The 18215-nt window shown below is 45.7% G+C and overlaps 2 protein-coding genes across 2 annotated transcripts; both read right to left on the bottom strand.

Annotated features, from left to right (window-relative positions):
• Positions 1–2240: 2240 nt before the first annotated feature.
• LOC123098616 (mitogen-activated protein kinase kinase 9-like) lies at positions 2241–3973 on the bottom strand. Its single transcript, XM_044520653.1, has one exon. The coding sequence runs from the start codon at positions 3711–3713 to the stop codon at positions 2454–2456; it is 1260 nt and encodes a 419-aa protein (XP_044376588.1). The 5' UTR covers positions 3714–3973; the 3' UTR covers positions 2241–2453.
• Positions 3974–15187: 11214 nt separating this feature from the next.
• On the bottom strand, positions 15188–18215 carry LOC123145467 (extensin-like). Its single transcript, XM_044564898.1, has one exon. It carries the CDS (start codon positions 18164–18166, stop codon positions 15308–15310), a length of 2859 nt encoding a protein of 952 aa, XP_044420833.1. The 5' UTR covers positions 18167–18215; the 3' UTR covers positions 15188–15307.

Below are 18215 nucleotides of genomic sequence, written 5' to 3'. Positions count from 1 at the left end.
AAAACTACTTTTGGGATTGTCGAAACCATTTTGAGAGACAAAAAAACATGATACTAATAAAGAGTAGAAGAGTACCACAGCTATATGGATGCACCTTGGACCACCATGTATCGAGGATCTTTTGCCTCTTGATTGTAACTCTCGGAATAAAGAGGCAAGAGCACTAGAGATCCACAAACTTGCATTGGATGTGATGGTTTAGTCCAGAAACTTGCAAAAGGTGATCAACCCATCCATAAACTTGCAAACTATGTGATGGTTTAGTCCACAGCCAATCAGATACGGACAATTGGCGCCCAGCTGGCTGCTTCGTGGCACACCTGGTCGGACCGGCTTTTTTGCGGAAAACCCCTCAACTTTCCAGGAAATCACAAGCCGCCCAGAGATTGCTGATGTTTGGAAATGTATCAGAGGCTCACATATCAAACATGGTGCTGATGCTTTGGCTCCTGCTGATGATATTGTAGCTCAGAAAAGTTTTAGGTGTTTGCTCCTCGGGGAGTTGTCCTCAATGTGGTCCGCCCAAGCTGTTGAGTCAGATGAATAGTGCAGCCCTCTCAAGATTCTGATGACAAAAATTCAACTCCAGATGATGAAAGCAATTGTGGTTGCTCGAACGGTGAGTCTGTTTGCACAGCAGGAACAGATGAGCCACAGCGTAATGGAGTGTTTAAATCTTCAACTCTGCTTGCTCACCGTGACTGCGTCACAGGATTAGCCATTGGAGGTATAAACACAACATGGCCAGTGTACTGTGTACATAATACACTGTTTCATTATTGGAGGCATCATGCAAAACATTTTGATCTGGGCACCGATGCAATATGAAAAAATCTGGAAAGAAATGATAATTAGGTCTATAGAGTGTTATAGTACCATTCAAAATTTCAACTTGTAACCCAAAATGTGTTAGAAGAAAACAGTGTATAATTATTTGAATTAAACCTCCATAGACAGATTTATTGTGTCATTTGACAGATTTAATTTTTCATTTTCATATCTTTGGACATAGATTATAACTTCAAATTCCATAGTGTAGTGTTGAGAAATAAATCTAACAGTTTTTTTGCTGAAGTTTTTATGTTCATTTTATGCCGAAACCAAAATGAAATGCACAACTGACCTTTCTATTACTCCCCTAGTTTACAAATATAAGACGTTTTAACTTTTTTGTGAACCGGATGTATATAGACACGATTTAATGTGTTTGTTCGCTCATTTCAGTCTGTATGTAGTCCATACTGAAATATCCAAAACATGTTATATTTGTGAACGGATGGAGTATTTTGCAGTTCTGCTAGATATCTCACTTCATATACTTCCAGTGTTTTACTATGTTTTTATCCGTTGTGCTATGTTATTTGGTTTCTGTCCGTGGCCATCGCTTGCCTTACCATGCTAGTGGATCTTCCTAATGCCTTTGACCAGAATTATGACTCAAGTAATCTGTGTTGATGAATCTTTACTGTATTGCAGGGGGATTCTTGTTTAGTTCTTCCTACGACAAAACAATCAATGTATGGTCGCTGCAGGTATGAAACTGTCGGTGTACACTCTTCTCTTGATGAGCTGTTAATTGTGTGAGTGTCATTCTTGAAATGAATATCATGTTTTTCTTGTAGTGAGAAATCACAGTGGCATACAGCAAACACATCCATTACCATAAAATGCATAACCTTTCTGTGACCCATTTTTTGTGACTTGGCTTGCTTCTACAGGACTTCTCACATATGCAGACTTTAAAGGGTCGAGCACAAAATCACAGCAATTGTTGTGTTGACAATGATAACCAGTCTTTTTGTATAAGCGGAGACAGTGGCAGTGGAATTTTTGTCTGGCGTGTTGGTACCTCTCTGAAGCAAGAATCATTGAATAAATGGTATGAAACTAATGATTGGATCTACCGGGGTGTTCACTGTTTGGTTGTATCTCGAACCGGTCATCTTTATACTGGTCGTAGAGAAAAATCTATTAAAGCCTGGTCTCTGGAGGTAAAGATGCTAAACTGACTTGCTTTTTCAGTGTCATATTGAAACAGGGTGGTTGGTTGGGCTGTATTAAAATTATAGACAAAGTTGAGGGGTTTTCCGCAAAAAAGCCGGTCCGACCAGGTGTGCCACGAAGCAGCCAGCTGGGCGCCAATTGTCCGCATCTGATTGGTTGTGGACTAAACCATCAAATAGTTTGCAAGTTTATGGATGGGTTGATCATCTTTTGCAAGTTTCTAGACTAAACCATCACATCCAACGCAAGTTTATGGGTCTCTAGTGCTCTTGCCTCCGGAATAAAACTCTGTTTTCCCTCCCAAAAAAAGAGAGAGTACCTAGCTTGTCTAAAAGTTCAGGTTGATGAAAGAGATCTTCACCATAATCTAGCTACAAATAACTCAAAAAGAACAACAGTAATAGAGTTCATCTCAAGAATACAATTGATCTTGTCTCTGTCCCGATATCCTATATGGTCTCCACGATAATCTCTAGTAGCGCGCGGCGCGATGCCTCCACGTCCCGGCGGGCCACGAACGGGTGCGCGAGCAGCTGCGGCACCGTGGCACGCCTCCGGGGATCCTTCTGCACGCACGCGGCCACGAACCCGCGCAGCTCCGCCGACGCCGACGCGCTGTCCGGCACCGACGGAGGATCGCCGTAGCAGATGGCCTCCTTGAGCATCTTCCAGGACGGCGTCCGTTCGGCAGGCAGGACAGGGCGGTGCCCCAAGAAGAGCTCCAGGACGGTGACGCCGAGGCTCCAGACGTCGGCGGCGCAGGCCCCGCGCGGGCCGGCCTGGGCGTTAGGCGCGAACCGCTCGGGGCTCATGTACGCTGTGGTCCCGACGGCGACGGAGACCCGGGTAGAGCGCTGATGGCCGTCGGCGCGGGAGAAGATCCGCGAGACGCCGAAGTCGGCGATCTTGACGTCCCCGCGGGCGCTGGCGAGCAGGTTGTCGGGCTTGAGGTCGAGGTGCGCGACGCCGCGCGCGTGGAGGTGCGCGAGCCCGAGGGCGCAGCGCGCGGCCACCTCGGCGAGCGCGGGCTCAGGGAGGCCGCCCCGGCGGCGGAGGACGTCGTGGAGCGACCCGGCGTCCATGAGCTCGAGGAGGCACGCGGGCTCGCCGCCTTCGCCGCGGAGGACGGCGTGGCAGCGCACCACGTACGGCGACGGCGGCCCGGCCCCGCACGCGCGGCGGAGCACCTCGTCCTGCTCCCTCCCCGCGTCGGTGTCGTCGGGGTAGTGCGCGACCTTGAGCGCGAACGCGGGGCCGGCGGTGCCGCGGAGGCGCACCTTGGTCACCACCCCGCTCGCGCCCTCGCCGAGGTCGGCCAGCCACTCCAGGTCGGACAGCCTCAGCCGGCGCTCCCCGTCCTCCTTGTCCATGCCAGCGGCGGCAGGCGGCGGCACGACGGCGTGAGGCGCAGGCGCGGCGAGGCCCGGGCGGCGGAACATGAGGTGGGGCGCGCACGGGGGCATCGTGCCGCCGGGCGCCATGCGGACGCGGGCCAGCGGTTTTTTCCAGAAGCAGCTATAGCTCGGCCGGACGCGCCCGGCCCGTTCTTGTTCCGTCTTTAGCGGCCCGCAGGCAAGGACAGGAGTCCACGGGGACCACCTGCCAGCGACTGCCAGCGGTGGACCGAGTGTCGGAGAGAGGAGGAGGGATCGGAGTTGGAAAGCGACTTGGAGTAGAGACCAAGGAAGGAAAGAGCCGTCCGTCGTCATCGTCGTTCAAACCAAACCGTGGCGCAGTCCACAGCTCACGATTGTCGCGTTCCACTTTTCCAGTTTTGTTACTTACTCTTTCATTCACAGGCTGTGCTTCCGCGCGTGAACGGCGCAGGGCCGACCTGTGCTGTGCACAGCACATGAGCTGCATGCCGTGTCACGTGGAAAATGCCCCCTTCTACTTTTGGTCCACATTTATTTCTATCCAAAAAAAGCGTGCCTAAACTTTTAGTACAAATATATCGAAAAACATAAGTATGTACAGTCAAGCAAAAAAAAATACATATATGTACTTTCATCGAAAGATCGGTTTGCATCGGCATAGCCATCGACATGGACAACTGCTGCCGTGCCGCCAATGGCAACCTCTCCTCTGGGGGTGACCAACCTTCGGTCGACATCCGTGTGCCGTCGCCACGGGTTGTGCTCCATCTGGCTCGTCCTGTTGTCCTCAACTATGTCGGTTCAACTTCATCCTAGTCGGGCTTCAAAGGCGAGTCCATTTGGCGCATGTTTTAGATCCAACAATCTTGTTCTCCTACCACTCGCGAAATCTCAAAGGCATGTATCCGCAAAAAAGTGTTCTTCAATTCTTGGATAGCCTTCATTTGAAATTCCTCTTGATCTTTAGACCAAGCCGTTGCCATCTGGTTTTGATCTTTGCTCATGGGCATTTCATACAATTATGAATGTGATAAGGCCCAATCTTAACATGCAATCATGCATACCCACCAGTATCGGAGCTACAACAAATAAGTTGGGTGGGCCAAACTGAAGGTTAAGCCTAAGATTTCTATCCGCATGGCCGAGTTTTAGCACTAGGCTCACTGTTTTGGTACAATCCTGGGCGGGCCATAGCCTTGTTTTGTTTCAACGTAGCTCGCCACTGCCCACCACAACATTCAACCGCGCATGAAAAAAAATCCATTCAATTATTCTATTTATATTAAGTAAATATTGTTATAACTATGCATAATTAAATATAAATATATAATAAATTATATGTGTTTTTATTTTTTAATTCTCATTCTCCTGTTAAACCCAATTTTCATCAAGTAATTCCCACGGCAAGGCACGTGGTATCCTCAAGTTGCGTGAAATTGTCGCCCATTCACATAGGGTGCGAAGTAGCTGGGTCTACTAGTTTTTCCGTTTCTTTCATGTTCAATGCTATTTTCTTCCCACTGATTTTCTTCCAGTTTTAACCTTTTAGTTTTCCTTTATTTTTTATTTTTTCCTTCTTTTTTCTTCAAAAAATAGTAAATAAGCGTATTTTTTATGTTTGAGAAAAAAATCTTAACTTTGAGAACTTTTTTTGAAGTTCATGAACTTTTTTAAAAATTGTGAGAAAACATTTTTAAATTAGAGAACATTTTAAAATTTGATAAGAATGTTCGAAATACAAAAGAAAATCGCTAGGGGTCATCTCTACAGTACATAACGGCCGGCCTAGATGTGGACGGTCTGTGCATTTGCCCAACATTTGAGCATTTTCATGCACAAAGTGTCAAATAGGTGCTCCCGTACTTATGTGGATCAGCTACTGTAGCAATCCGTACAATAAAGTGACCCTTTTTTTAAGGTTTTTTATTTTATTTCATTTACAAAAGCACGAACAATTTTTTTAAATTCACAACCAGTTTTTAGAAACATGAACATTTTCTGAATGTGAGAAATTTTGAAACAAGAACAATTTTGGATATTTGAGCAATTTTTTTGAAAACCAGGAAAGTTTTTTGAAAATGTGAACATTTTTTGAATTTATATGGAAAACTTGAAAATGAGACATGTTTATGAAATTCTGAATTCTTATTGAAATGCAGAAACATTTCTTCAAAATTTCCAACCAATTTTCAATAGTGCTACTATTATTTTTGAATTTATGAACAATTTTTTGAAACCGGAAATTTCTTTATAAAATGAATAATTTACAAAACCTGATTTGTTTTCAAACCCGCCGATGAAGTTGAGGATTGGTACGACCATTGTTACGAGCTCACCCGCTCGTACCCTAAGATGTCTTCAAAACCATACCTTTTGTAACTTGGCGTTGTCGGTCGATACGAGCAATGGTACAAGCGCAGTTGCTCGTACCTTGCCCCATCTTAGAAAATGAGACTTTCTGTTTGTCTCCTCCTTCAAGCGGTACAATGGACAGTACGAGAATGTCATTGATTGCTTGATTTCTTTGGACTTTCCTCGTTCGCGTGGTATGAGCAGAGGTATGTGTACCTTGCACCCTCCTTTGTCCTGAATTGCTTTTGTTTAAGAAAAAAAATCTTGAGGACATTTCCTCTTCTTCTTGTGGGGTTAGATCCAAAGGAAAAAATAAATCATAGGTCTAACTCCCAAATAAGAACAACTTCAAATGGTAGGTCTTTAGTAACTTCTATTGAATCCACTCCTTTAGATCCAAAGGAAAAATATTTCATAGGTCTAACTTCCAAATTAGAACAACTTCAAATGTCTTTAGTAACTTTTATTGAACCCACTCCTGGTCTATAACTGAAGACTAGAGTTTTATTAATGATTCTAGTTACCGAATTGCCTGCCGCCTTCTCGAGTGACATAGCTTCTCCGATCGTTATGAAGTTCATTTCCTCTCTCTCGTATTGTTCATCTGCGAGGTACAGCTTCAAGTATTCTCCATTTACGACCCACAGAGTACTCTATCCCCCTTGAACCATACATCTCCTAAATTATGAACTTCTTTGATCTTATAGGGTTCTTCCCACCTGGACCTAAGCTTTCCTGGAAACAACTTAAAATGGGAGTTAAATAGGAGAACTTTGTCTCCAGTGTGAAACTTTTGTTTCAAGATCCTTTTGTCATGCCACATCTTAACCTTTCCTTTAAACAGGCAAGCAATTGCATAAGCTTCATTTCTAAATTCATTTGGAGCATGTACATATAACAATCGCTTTTCTCCGACCTCTTTAAGATCGAGGTTTAAATTCAAAATGGCCCAAAAAATTATGCTCTAATTCTAAAGGTAAATGACATGCCCCTTACCATAGACCATTTTATATGGCATCATACCCATAAAATTTTTGTAGGCAGTGTGATATGCTCAAAGCACGTCGTTGAGCTTTCGTGCCCAATTCGTCCTTGACTTTTTGCACCATCCTCTAAAGCATTGTTTTAACTCTCTGGTTGACAACTCCACCTACCCACTCATTTGTGGATGGTAGGGAGATGCTACGCGAGGTGTAACTCCATACTTACATAGGATCCTCCTTCTAAAAAAACATAGGATCCTCCTAAAAATCCCTTGTATAAAATGATATCCACCATCAATAATAAGAACTTTAGGCACTCCAAACCTTAGGAAGATGATATTTTAATCATCTTTATGGAAGTAGCGGCGTCAGCATGATACGCCAGAATTACTTTTGCCCACTTAGTAACATAATCTATAGTACATACCGCTAATATAGGCCGGCCTAGTCATGGAAGCTCTATGCGTTTGCCTAGCATTTTGATGCACGGGGTGTCAACTGGGGGCTCTCCTACCTATGTGCCACTAATATATCCATATGGAGAAATATGATACTTGGCACGTAAAGCATCAAATACAGATACAATGCAATTGGTATGAGGCGCGACAACTATGTCTCGCTTATAGCAAGATGGAAGAATATCTCGCGTTGAGTGTTTTACTCTCCCATCGTTTACTCGACCGGCCTGATTCGGTGTTCTATTTTTAAGTTCACTGGCTTTCTCCTTCGATAGCTACTCTTCGTTCATTTGGTTTGAGCTTTCTCGGTTTCTTTTTTTTTCTTTTAAGTTTTCCTTGTTTCTTCATGGTTTTCTCAGTTTTTTTTGTTTCTCTATGTTTTTTTCACAGGCTTTCTTCGTTTCTTTCACGATTTTTACTAGGTTATCTTTTTCTTTTGTTTTCTTTGTTTTTCTTGATTTTCATTGGATTTTTTTTGCTTTTGTTTATTTGTTTTTCTTCACTTTTCCTTGTTTCTTTTCAAGGTTTCTTTCTTTTCTTGTTTCCTTCTCGGGTTTCACCGTTTCCATTTTTTGCGTTCGTTTTCATCATTTCCATTTTCTCTGTTGTATGTTTTCGATTTATTGAGTTTCTACTTTTTACTTTGTTTCTTTGTTCATTTACATCGGTTTCTTTTTTGTTAAACAAATGTCCCATTTTTCAGTACACCATATACATTTGTAGTGTACATGTGACACGTTTTTTTGAAACGCTTTGAACATTTTTCAAATACACAATGTACATTTTCTATTAATACATGTTTTGAATACTTTTTAAATAAATGGACAAGATTTTTTAAACATACACGGTGAACTTTTTATGGTAATAAACATCTTTATAAAAATACATGATTAATATTTTTTAAACATATCTTCCTGAAGTTTAGTTTTTTTATACACGATTATAATTGTTTTTGTATACGTTAGGAACATTTTTCCTATACACATTTAACATCTTTCAATACATGTTTGACATTTTTTTAAACTATATTATTTTATGTCTACTTTTTTTCACAACATTGTACATTTGTTTATACATACGGAACAATTTTGCTCATATTTAAGTTTTTGAAATATATGATTAGCATTTGTGGAAACTAATATTTTTTATGTCTACTTTTTACATACACCAAGAATATATATGTTTAACATTTTTCAAATACATGGTTAATATTTTTTCATATCTATGCTTTGATGTCTTCCTAATTTATTTTACATTTTTTTGCATATATCAGGTACACTTTTTATGTAGACGTTTAACATTCTTTTCAAATACATGATTAACATTTTACAATTTTCTTATACAGTAGAAATATTTTTTGTACACACATTTAACATTATTAAAAAACATTATTAACCTTTTCATTTTTGTGTATTTTTCTAAATAGATATTTTGAATATTTATAAATAATAGAAAATGTGAAAAATAAAGCAAAAAACTAATCCAAAAGTATGAAAAGGAAACGGGAGAAAAAAAAAGCGCTGAAGAACTGTAGTCCGCGCTGGTCCGCCCATAGTCGCAGTTTTTTTGACGCGAGGCTGCATTAGGTCTCGCTCTAAGCGAGACATAGTCGCGCCCGGTACGAGGCGCCCACTGCAGCCGAGCAGTCGAATTTAGTGGGCCGATCGAGCTGCACCACTCATTTCGGTTTTGTGAAGCCTTTAGGTGGGTCTTCTCTCTTCTAGTTTTTGTGTTTTTATGTTTTTGATCGGGTCTTTACTCTACTTTTTGTTCATTTTTGTCTTCTTTCTCATTTACTCTTTTTTGTTTACCGTTTTGTTTCAAATTCATGAATATATTTTCTTAAATCGTGAACATGTTTTCAAATTTGTGAGTTTTTTTGGGAATAATTGTTTTATTGTTCAAATTTTGATTTTTTTCGAATTCACATTATTTTGAAATTCATGAACTTTTTTAAAACCAGTGAGCATTTTTAAAATTCGTGAATTTTCAAATTTATTAAAAACTTGAAAATTGTGAACTTATTTTCAAATTCGCAAATATTTTCTGATTTCATCATTTTCCAGATTTTAGAAAATCATTTTTTGCCGAGCATCATCCAAGAAATGGAAGAAAGCATCCAACGCCTTGTCCGGCCACCCATCAACTCCTTCCGCATCATGTTCGGCGATACGGTCAAGGTTGAGGTCCATGGTCACCAAGTGTTCGGCGATATGTCCTAGAGGTAAAAAAAAGTTGTTGATTGTAGTTTTTGCTATGGATATTGATGATTGAAGATGGTTTGCGGCGACGATTTTGTGACGTGCTTGTTGCTGTTGATTCTAGTGTGGAGGAGCATAATGCTGCAACTTTTTTTGTCTCAATTGGATGAATTACACGTACTCGGCCTTGACGGTCCAGATTATGACTGTGTGAGGAATGATCAAGAAGAAGAGAGAGGACTTGATGATGATCCCGAAGTGAAGGAGGACAATGATCCTGTGGCGACACGAGCAAGCACAAAGAGGGCAAGGACAATGAACTATAGCCAAGATGAGACATTGCATTGTGCTTTGCTTGGATGGATTTCTCGCCTGATGCCTCGGTTGGTACAAATCAAATGAAGGAGAAGTTTTTGAGTAGGATTGAAGACTACTATTGCAACAATGTGACCGTCCGCTCCCAACGCACTCAAGGTTCTCTTTCCCACCGGTGGGGTGTGATCCAAGAGCAATGCAACTGATGATTACCGACTGGGGTGCAAATCACATATTGTGGACCTCTCATCCAAGAGCTATACAAAGCAACACAACAAGAAAGGCGGTGGCAAGGTATTCACATGACACCATTGCTACAAGGAACTAGTTGGCAAAGAGAAGTGAATCCGAAGAAACTTCGAAACCACACAGAAGAGGTCACAAATTAGCATATCCATTGAAGCCGATGACGAAGAGGATGGAATTTTCCATCCTCACAAAAGGCCGGATGGGCAAAAGAGTCTAAAATAGAGGAAGAAGCATGGAAGCGTCGACACCTACAAATAGGAGCTTTGTGCTATGATTGAGACCAAGAAAGATTTGGGAGCTGAACGCAAATAAGAGAAGTCGGTGAGGTGGAACAAGTTAAGTACATGGAGGATGAGAAGTGGAGAGCAAAGTTGGCGGCCCAAACGAGGAAGATGAAAACAGAGGATCGTAACATTAGACTCGAGGAGGAGAGGCTTGCAAAAGAGAAGAAGGCAGAAGATTGTGCTATCATGTTCATGGACCCGAGCACGATGGATGCCACGACAAGAAAGTATTAGGAACTCACTCGTGGGGATATCTTGGCCCAATCGGAGGTTGGCTCTGGTGGCCATGGTGGTGGTGGTGGTAAGCACGGAAGTGCTTGAGTTCGTGTAGTATGAATTTGAGAAGGCTTTGTCCATGACATGAAGACATGCTATGTTGTGTTTTTTTTATCAAACTCGATCCATTGGGTGGCTTTTGGATGAAGTATATGCATGTTTTAATTTGGATTGTTTGACTGAATGAACTATATGTGTGTTTTTATGTTGAATTGGTGCATATTATCAATTTGTATCATTCAAATGATTGATGAAAATCATGCAACTATTTTAAATGTGGACGACAAAGGATAAAAACATAGACAATTTTAAAATCCTACGACGCAGTCTCAGATCACTGACTGGTGGGCACGGGCAAGGAAGCGGCTAGCCAAGAGGAGCAGGAAAGGCTTTGATACGACGGTCATGTTCATATGTTGGTCTTTGTGGAAGCAGAGAAACGCTAGGGTCTTTGGTAGGAGTAGTACGCTAGATGTCTTTGGTGTAACTGAGGCTATCTTTCAGGATCTACATAATTGGAGGACGGCAGGAGCCACTGGAGTGGAGTACGTAGCCTAGTAGCATATCGCGTTTAGGGAGTGGAGTGGAGGCGATGTCATGGTCGACTTGTGACCTCGTGACTAGCAACTAAACCTCTCTTGTAAATATTTTTCTCTCCTTCTATAAAGCTATGGTACGCCTTTGACGTACCCTCGAAAAAAATATATAGGGGTTCGATTAGGTCCGACAACTATATAACTCAAAGTTATGGTTTAAAAAGCATATGAGAAATTATAGGATAAATGATTGGCTAGTGTTGCCCTTAGCCAGCCTGATAGCCACACGGCATGTAACCAACCCCATTTAAGCACGCTCATCGCATCATCGTAAACTTCAACTTCGTCTTGCCAAGCTTCACGGTTATGTCGTTTAACCCCGGTTTCAAATTCAGCAATACAATTTTACCGAAATAGGCTTACGCCCCGCTATATTGATATAGCAACAACCACCCGAACAACAATCCGACCCACGCTGGGGCAAACAGCACAAGCACACCCAAAAGAAATAATAAGAGAAAATAAAAGAAGAAGTGCCAACAACGCTGGATCAATGAAAGCTACGGCACACCGCGATCGCTGTGCCCACCGAAGATAACCACCACGCTCCAAAGCCACCGAGTTGCCGTGTACCAAACACCACCTTCAAGAAGGAATGCGACGATGACGACGCTGATGCCCGGACGAATCCTAGGATTTCTCCCGGTACACGGAGGGTAGAGGGGGAGAGAGGGTCACCCGACGCCCTTCAAGAAGGATGGCGGCGCCCGCAGGCGTCACCGCGTTGGTGCCGGCAAGACCCGACATGGATTTCTCCCTACCTCTCGGGCCCACCACCCAGGACCAACCTTCGGCTCCACCACACCCACCGCCCACCAACATGCACCAACAATCACCAACAATCACCAGGACACCGCCGTCGTCTCACCACGGCCAACGAAGCGAGGCCGGCCGGATCCAAACGAGACACCCGAAGACAAGGACCGGCAGCACCGCAGCCACGAGGGAGGGAACAACCTCCACCGGCTTAGGCGGTAGCAGACCGGGCATAGCAGCAAAGGCACACCAGACCCCCTGTCCGGCCAGGCCCAACGTGGGCCCGTGAAGCTCCGTCGCCATGCTGTAGCAGTCGCGGCACAGCAGCCGCCGTCCTTGCCGCGAGGAGCTCGCCGGAAACCACCGGAGAACAACCCACTGCGGCCACCCAGCAGGCCCGCCCCGACCCAGATCAGGCCCGTAGGGCCTAGATCTGGGCCAGCCGGGCGCCGCCGACCGCCGCAAGCCATGGGTCGTCACCGCCGCCAAGGGGCAACGCCTCCGCACCGCCGCCGTCCAGATCCGCGCCGGAACGCCGCCGGCCGAAGGGCTCCGCCGCCAGGACCGCTCGCCCGAGCCGGGGTCCAGCGACGGGGGAAGAAGGAGGGCCGCCACCGCCGGACTGCGGGGCGCCGCGCGGGCAACGCCCGGCCGCGCCCGCCGGCGGCAGCGGCGAGGGGGAAGGGAGGCGGGGACTCACAGGGAGGGGGAGGGGTGGGGAACCGCCCCGGTCGCCTCGCTCGGGGAGGGCGACGCGGGGGGCAGGCGGGGGCGAATGGGCCGGGCGAATGGCTGGATTTTAAAGCAACAATACATTTTTCATGCTTACCGCTGCGAAATCTCAAGGCCCCTATTTACCAACACAGAAACAAAAAACAGAAACAAAAAATCTGCAAACTGCAATTTTGTATAGCCTCGTTTCCAAGTTGGCATGATCTTAGTGTGGTATGTGTAAAGAGAGAAAAGAGCGCCAACTTAGAAAATAATAAATATTAAAAACTCTTCACATTTTTTGTACTCACAATTTTATTTTTGTCCAGAGTCCACGCAAGTCACTTGTTCATGGAACTTTTTTATAAGATTATAAAGCTATACCGTTATTGCTTTCATTTTTTTTTGAACTTTTTGACTTCTTTTGCAATTTCTAAATTATTATTTTTAAATCAGGTGCAATGGGTCCCGAGACCCATTGGCTATTTCAGTACTACATTCTACGTAGACTTTTCATATTGATATATGGTTCATTTTGTAAAGTACCCGTGCTACCATTATATTTCAGTGGTTTTCAATAAAAGGGCTGCATTCTTCTAAATCGTTCTTATAGTTGAACATAAATTTGATTTAAAAGAAATTCGGTTTAATTCGTTGCAGCAGTGAGAGAGGAAGTAAACGATACTGCTACAAATGAGACGAGCGACATAGGACAGGAGCGACATTGGCTCTACCCGTCAATGTGTCGCCGCTCCTCCCTCCGCCTCCGCCGTCGCCATTCCTCCGCCTGCCCATCCTCCACCTCACCGCCCTCACGCAGCCGCGAGCGCTATGCCGCCTGCGCAGCCGCCGCGACGCGCGCGAGCTCCGGGAAGCTCGACACGGAGGACGCGCACCACATGTTCGACGAATTGCCGCGGCATGACACTTCGCTCTGCCCTGGCCCGCGCGCCGGCGTCCGGGGCCTGCAGGGACGGCGGACCCACGAACTCTCACAGGCGCCCTCTTCAGCTGCATGCCCCGAGGCGCCCGCCTCCATCCCCACCGGTCGCATCACGTCGCGCTGCTCCGCCCCGGCAAACGTGAGCAGCGCCAGTCCGTCGTCGCTCTCGCTAAAGCCGTAGGGATCCAGGTTGTCCATGGCGGCGCCGAGGCAAAGGGATGAGGGTGCCGGCGCACGTTACTGCCGGGTTACTGCCCGAAGGGGATTCTTCTCGGCTGCCTACGTCGCCGTGCACGGCCTCACCGCTGGCATCGCAATTCACAAGTCTCAGGTCGTTACTCGTGACCCCGTACCGGCAGGAGATTCTTATGGGTCTCCAACTTTTTTCGATGTATCTCGTTTTATGGCTCAAGTGAATAAGTATGAAGTTCTAGACCATTTTATTCTGGACATCAACCCTCCATTTTATGTCATTCTAGGCTATTGCCCCTATGCTTAATTACTTAGCCGTTCTTTACCATACTCTTTTAAATTATCTGCACGACAAGATTATAGCTGTCTGTTGAGAAGTCTTGCAGGCTGTCACTCCCATTGATTTGTTGACCACTGTTGCTTGTTAAGGCTTACTATTTTATTGATTTGGTTGCAGCACTCCACCTATATGTCTTTGGGAATAAAGGCACTTCTTGGATCATGTAAAATATCCACTCTGCTAAAACCTTCATCGGATCTCACTCAGCAAGAATCTGAGCCACCATTTATGGCTGAAACCATGCATCTTTCGCAGGTAACGCGTTACATCCTCTGCATGCAAGACATGTGCATTTTGTTGAGATCATCATGGATCCAGTGGTTGCTTTGTTATGTGATGTCAGATAGTCACCATCACAGGTCCTCACTTGATATTCCTGGAATTGTCTCTCATGTCTATGTGAAGTATTTTATACCGGTCCCTCACCCTATATATGGCTACAAGGCAAAATAGAAATTGTTCTCTACAACTGTACTGATAATCCCTGGTATATTATAAACACATGTTCTTGCCAATGGGACCTCTTGCACTCTTAATTTTGTTCATATACCTGGTCCTGCTTGCTTCATGCTATTCGGTTATAACCTATCAATAATTATTTGTGTCTTGCTGTAATCGAATTCGTGTTCTGTTATTTAGTACACTTGCACTTGTGGTTCTTCAATGGATCATGTCAATGCAACCTCTTTGCACACTTGCATCTGCATGGTTGCTCTATAAACTACATCCGCAGTTGACTGAACTTATCTTTTGCTTTTGGTCTCTGTTGGCTGGCATTCTGCTAGCTTTTACCTCTGTTGCAGGGGAAGCTTCCCTTTTGGTGGTTGTAAGGATTTGCTTGCCGTATGCTACATGTTGTTAATATTTGAGCTTGTTCAGTTTTCTTTTTGCTTTGAAATTGGTGACGAAGGTCAAGGATCTGGTCGTCCAGGTGAACGGTGAATAATGAACAATAGATAAGCAAAAAACTTTAATAGGAATTACGTATAAGGCAACCATCAAACTGACAGTACAGTGAAGCGTGCTTATGCTTTGAGTTATATGATTATATCTCCACCCATATTTTGTAAATTTGAGGCAATTTTAACGAGAACACAACATAAATTTATTACTGAAATCAGAACATATAGTTGGATATCAATCCCCTCAAAGCTACAAAAATCAACTAATCCATGCAGGTGCACATTTACCACAAAATGTCTATATATCTTCTCCCTAGAAATGCCATGCATGGTCGATAGCTAGATAATCTTGTTTTCACCATGTGCTTATCATCCTACAAATTTGAGCCAATATACTTTCCATGCTTCATCTGCTGACCCGGGCACACCCCATAGGAGCACATGATACTTGCCGACCTTCTTATATTCATCTGCTACTTTTATCACAAGAAAGTAGTTGTTGCCCTTTCCTGCAGGTTGCATGCCCACATAGAGCACATCAACAAGGGAGTTGTCCTTCTTGTTTACCAACTTGAACACCACAAAGCGCCCGATTTGCCAGTATAGGGCGTCATGAAAATTCTGAACTTGCACCCATCCATTGCCAGTAGGGGCACCAGGTGGCGGTGCTGCAGCTGAGGGACTAAGTGCTGCTGGTGCCGATGCCGGTGGTGGGGCATTACCTTGATAGGTCGGAGATGTGGCTGGGGGACTAAATTGTGGTGGCGGCGGTGGTTGGTTAACTTGGTACATCGGAGGTGTGGTAGGTGGACTTAATGGTGATGATGGCGGTGGGTGGTTACCTTGGTTGGTCGGAGGTGTTGCTGGTGGACTAGACATAGGCGATGGGGAAGTAGATGGAGGAGGTGCGCTAGTGGTTGGTGCTATTGCTGGTGGACTCAATGGTGGTGGTGGAGGACTAGCTAAAGCTGTCGGTGGCGGACTATATGATGGTGGAGGTGGAGGGGATTGGTCATCAGCTTGGTATGTTGGAGGTGTAGCAGGAGGACTAGACAAAGGTGGTGTGGCAATGGATGGAGCCGGTGGTGTACTCGAGGATGGTGGTGGAGGACTTGATAGAGCTACTGGTGGAGTAGATGATGTTGGTGATGGAGTTTGCTCATCAGTTGAGTCCGTTGGAGGTGTTGCTGGTGGACTAGACATAGAGGATGGGGAAGTAGATGGAGGAGGTGTGCTAGTGGTTGGTGCTATTGCCGGTGGACTCAACGGTGGTGGTGGAGGACTAGCTAAAGCTGTCGGTGGTGGACTGTATGATGTTGTAGGTGGAGGGGACTGGTCATCAGCTTGGTACGTTGGAGGTGTAGCAGGAGGGCTAGACAAAGGTCGTGTGGCAATAGATGGAGCTGGTGGTGTACTCGATGATGGTGGTGGAGGACTTGATAGAGTTACCGGTGGACTAGATGATGGTGGTGATGGAGTTTGCTCATCAGTTGAGTCTGTTGGAGGTGTTGCTGGTGGACTAGACATAGGCGATGGGGAAGTAGATGGAGGAGGTGCGCTAGTGGTTGGTGCTATTGCCGGTGGACTCAATGGTGGTGGTGGACTAGCTAAAGCTGTCGGTGGCAGACTGTATGATGGTGGAGGTGGAGGGGACTGGTCATCAGCTTGGTACATTGGAGGTGTAGCAGGGGGACTAGACAAAGGTGGTGTGGCAATGGATGGAGCCGGTGGTGTACTCGATGATGGTGGTGGAGGACTTGATAGAGCTACTGGTGGATTAGATGGTGGTGGTGATGGAGTTTGCTCATCAGTTGAGTCCGTTGGAGGTGTTGCTGGTGGACTAGACATAGGTGATGGGTAAGTAGATGGAGGAGGTGCGCTAGTGGTTGGTGCTATTGCCGGTGGACTCAATGGTGGTGGTGGAGGACTAGCTAAAGCTGATGGCGGCAGACTATATGATGGTGGAGGTGGAGGGGACTGGTCATTAGCTTGGTACGTTGGAGGTGTAGTAGGGGGACTAGCCAAAGGTGGTGTGGCGATGGATGGAGCCGGTGGTGTACTCGATGACGGTGGTGGAGGACTTGATAGAGTTACCGGTGGACTAGATGCTGGTGGTGATGTAGGAGTTTCCTCCTCTGTTGAGTCTGTTGGAGGTGTAGCAGGTGGGCTAGAGGGAGGTGGTTGAGTAGTTGGGGCTATTGGTGGGGGGCTAGATGACGCCGATGGTGGAGGAGGCTGATCATTAGTCGGGTTCATAGGAGGTGCCGCAGTTGGGCTTGATGGAGGTGGTGAGGGAATGGAAGTGGGATTCAATGTAGGTGGTGGCGATTGATTGTTAGGTTCGTAGGATGGAGGCGTAACAGGGGGACTAGATGGAGGTGTTGGTGGGGTGGCTGGAGCTAGTGGTGGGGGGTTAGATGATGGAGATGGTGGAGGAGGTTGATCATTTGTCGGGTTCATTGGAGGTAAGGCAGGTGGGCTAGATGAAGGTGGTGAGGCAATGGACGGAGGATTCAATGGAGGTGGTGGCGATTGATCGTTAGGTTCGTAGGATGGAGGCGTAACAAGGGGACTAGATGGAGGTGTTGGTGGGGTGGCTGGAGCTAGTAGTGGGGGGCTAGATGACGTCGTTGGTGGAGGAGGTTGATCATTAGTCGGGTTCATTGGAGGTGCCGCAGGCGCACTAGATGGAGGTGGTGGGGGAATGGGCGGAGGATTCAATGGAGGCGGCGGCGATTGATCATTAGGTTCGTAGGTTGGAGGTGTAACAGGGGGACTAGATGAAGGTGTTGGTGGAGGGCTTGATGATGACGGCGGAGGAGGAGATTGGTTGCTAGGCTGGTAGGGTGGAGGTGTAGTAGGAGGACTAGTTTCTGATGGAGGTGGAGGTGATGGTGTCATGGGTGGTGAATAGGACAGGGATGGCGGTGGTGATGGGGAACCATTACCTTGGTCTGGGGAAGGCCCAGGTGATGACGGCGTTGTCTCTCCATCATCGCACTCCTTTTCCGGTGGTCCTCGACCATCATTGTCATGGTTTTTCGGACCATGTCCGGGCTTAGGGCATTTTGGTTTTTTCACCGGCCCTACACCATTTGATTTATGATCATCACCGTCATGGGAATCCTTCCCATTTCCAACCGAAGAGCCCTTGTCATCGGCTTGGGATACATGGGCAGCAAAGATAAGAATTAGGAGGGATAGAACTACAATGGGCAGCGATCTCATTTTAGGTTGAAAACTCTAAGCGTAAACACCTACCAGAGAGCTGTTTTTG

Source organism: Triticum aestivum, chromosome 1B, assembly GCF_018294505.1.
Source record: "Triticum aestivum cultivar Chinese Spring chromosome 1B, IWGSC CS RefSeq v2.1, whole genome shotgun sequence".
In the NCBI taxonomy this organism is placed as follows: domain Eukaryota; kingdom Viridiplantae; phylum Streptophyta; class Magnoliopsida; order Poales; family Poaceae; genus Triticum; species Triticum aestivum.
This window is presented reverse-complemented; position numbering and strand designations above follow the sequence as displayed.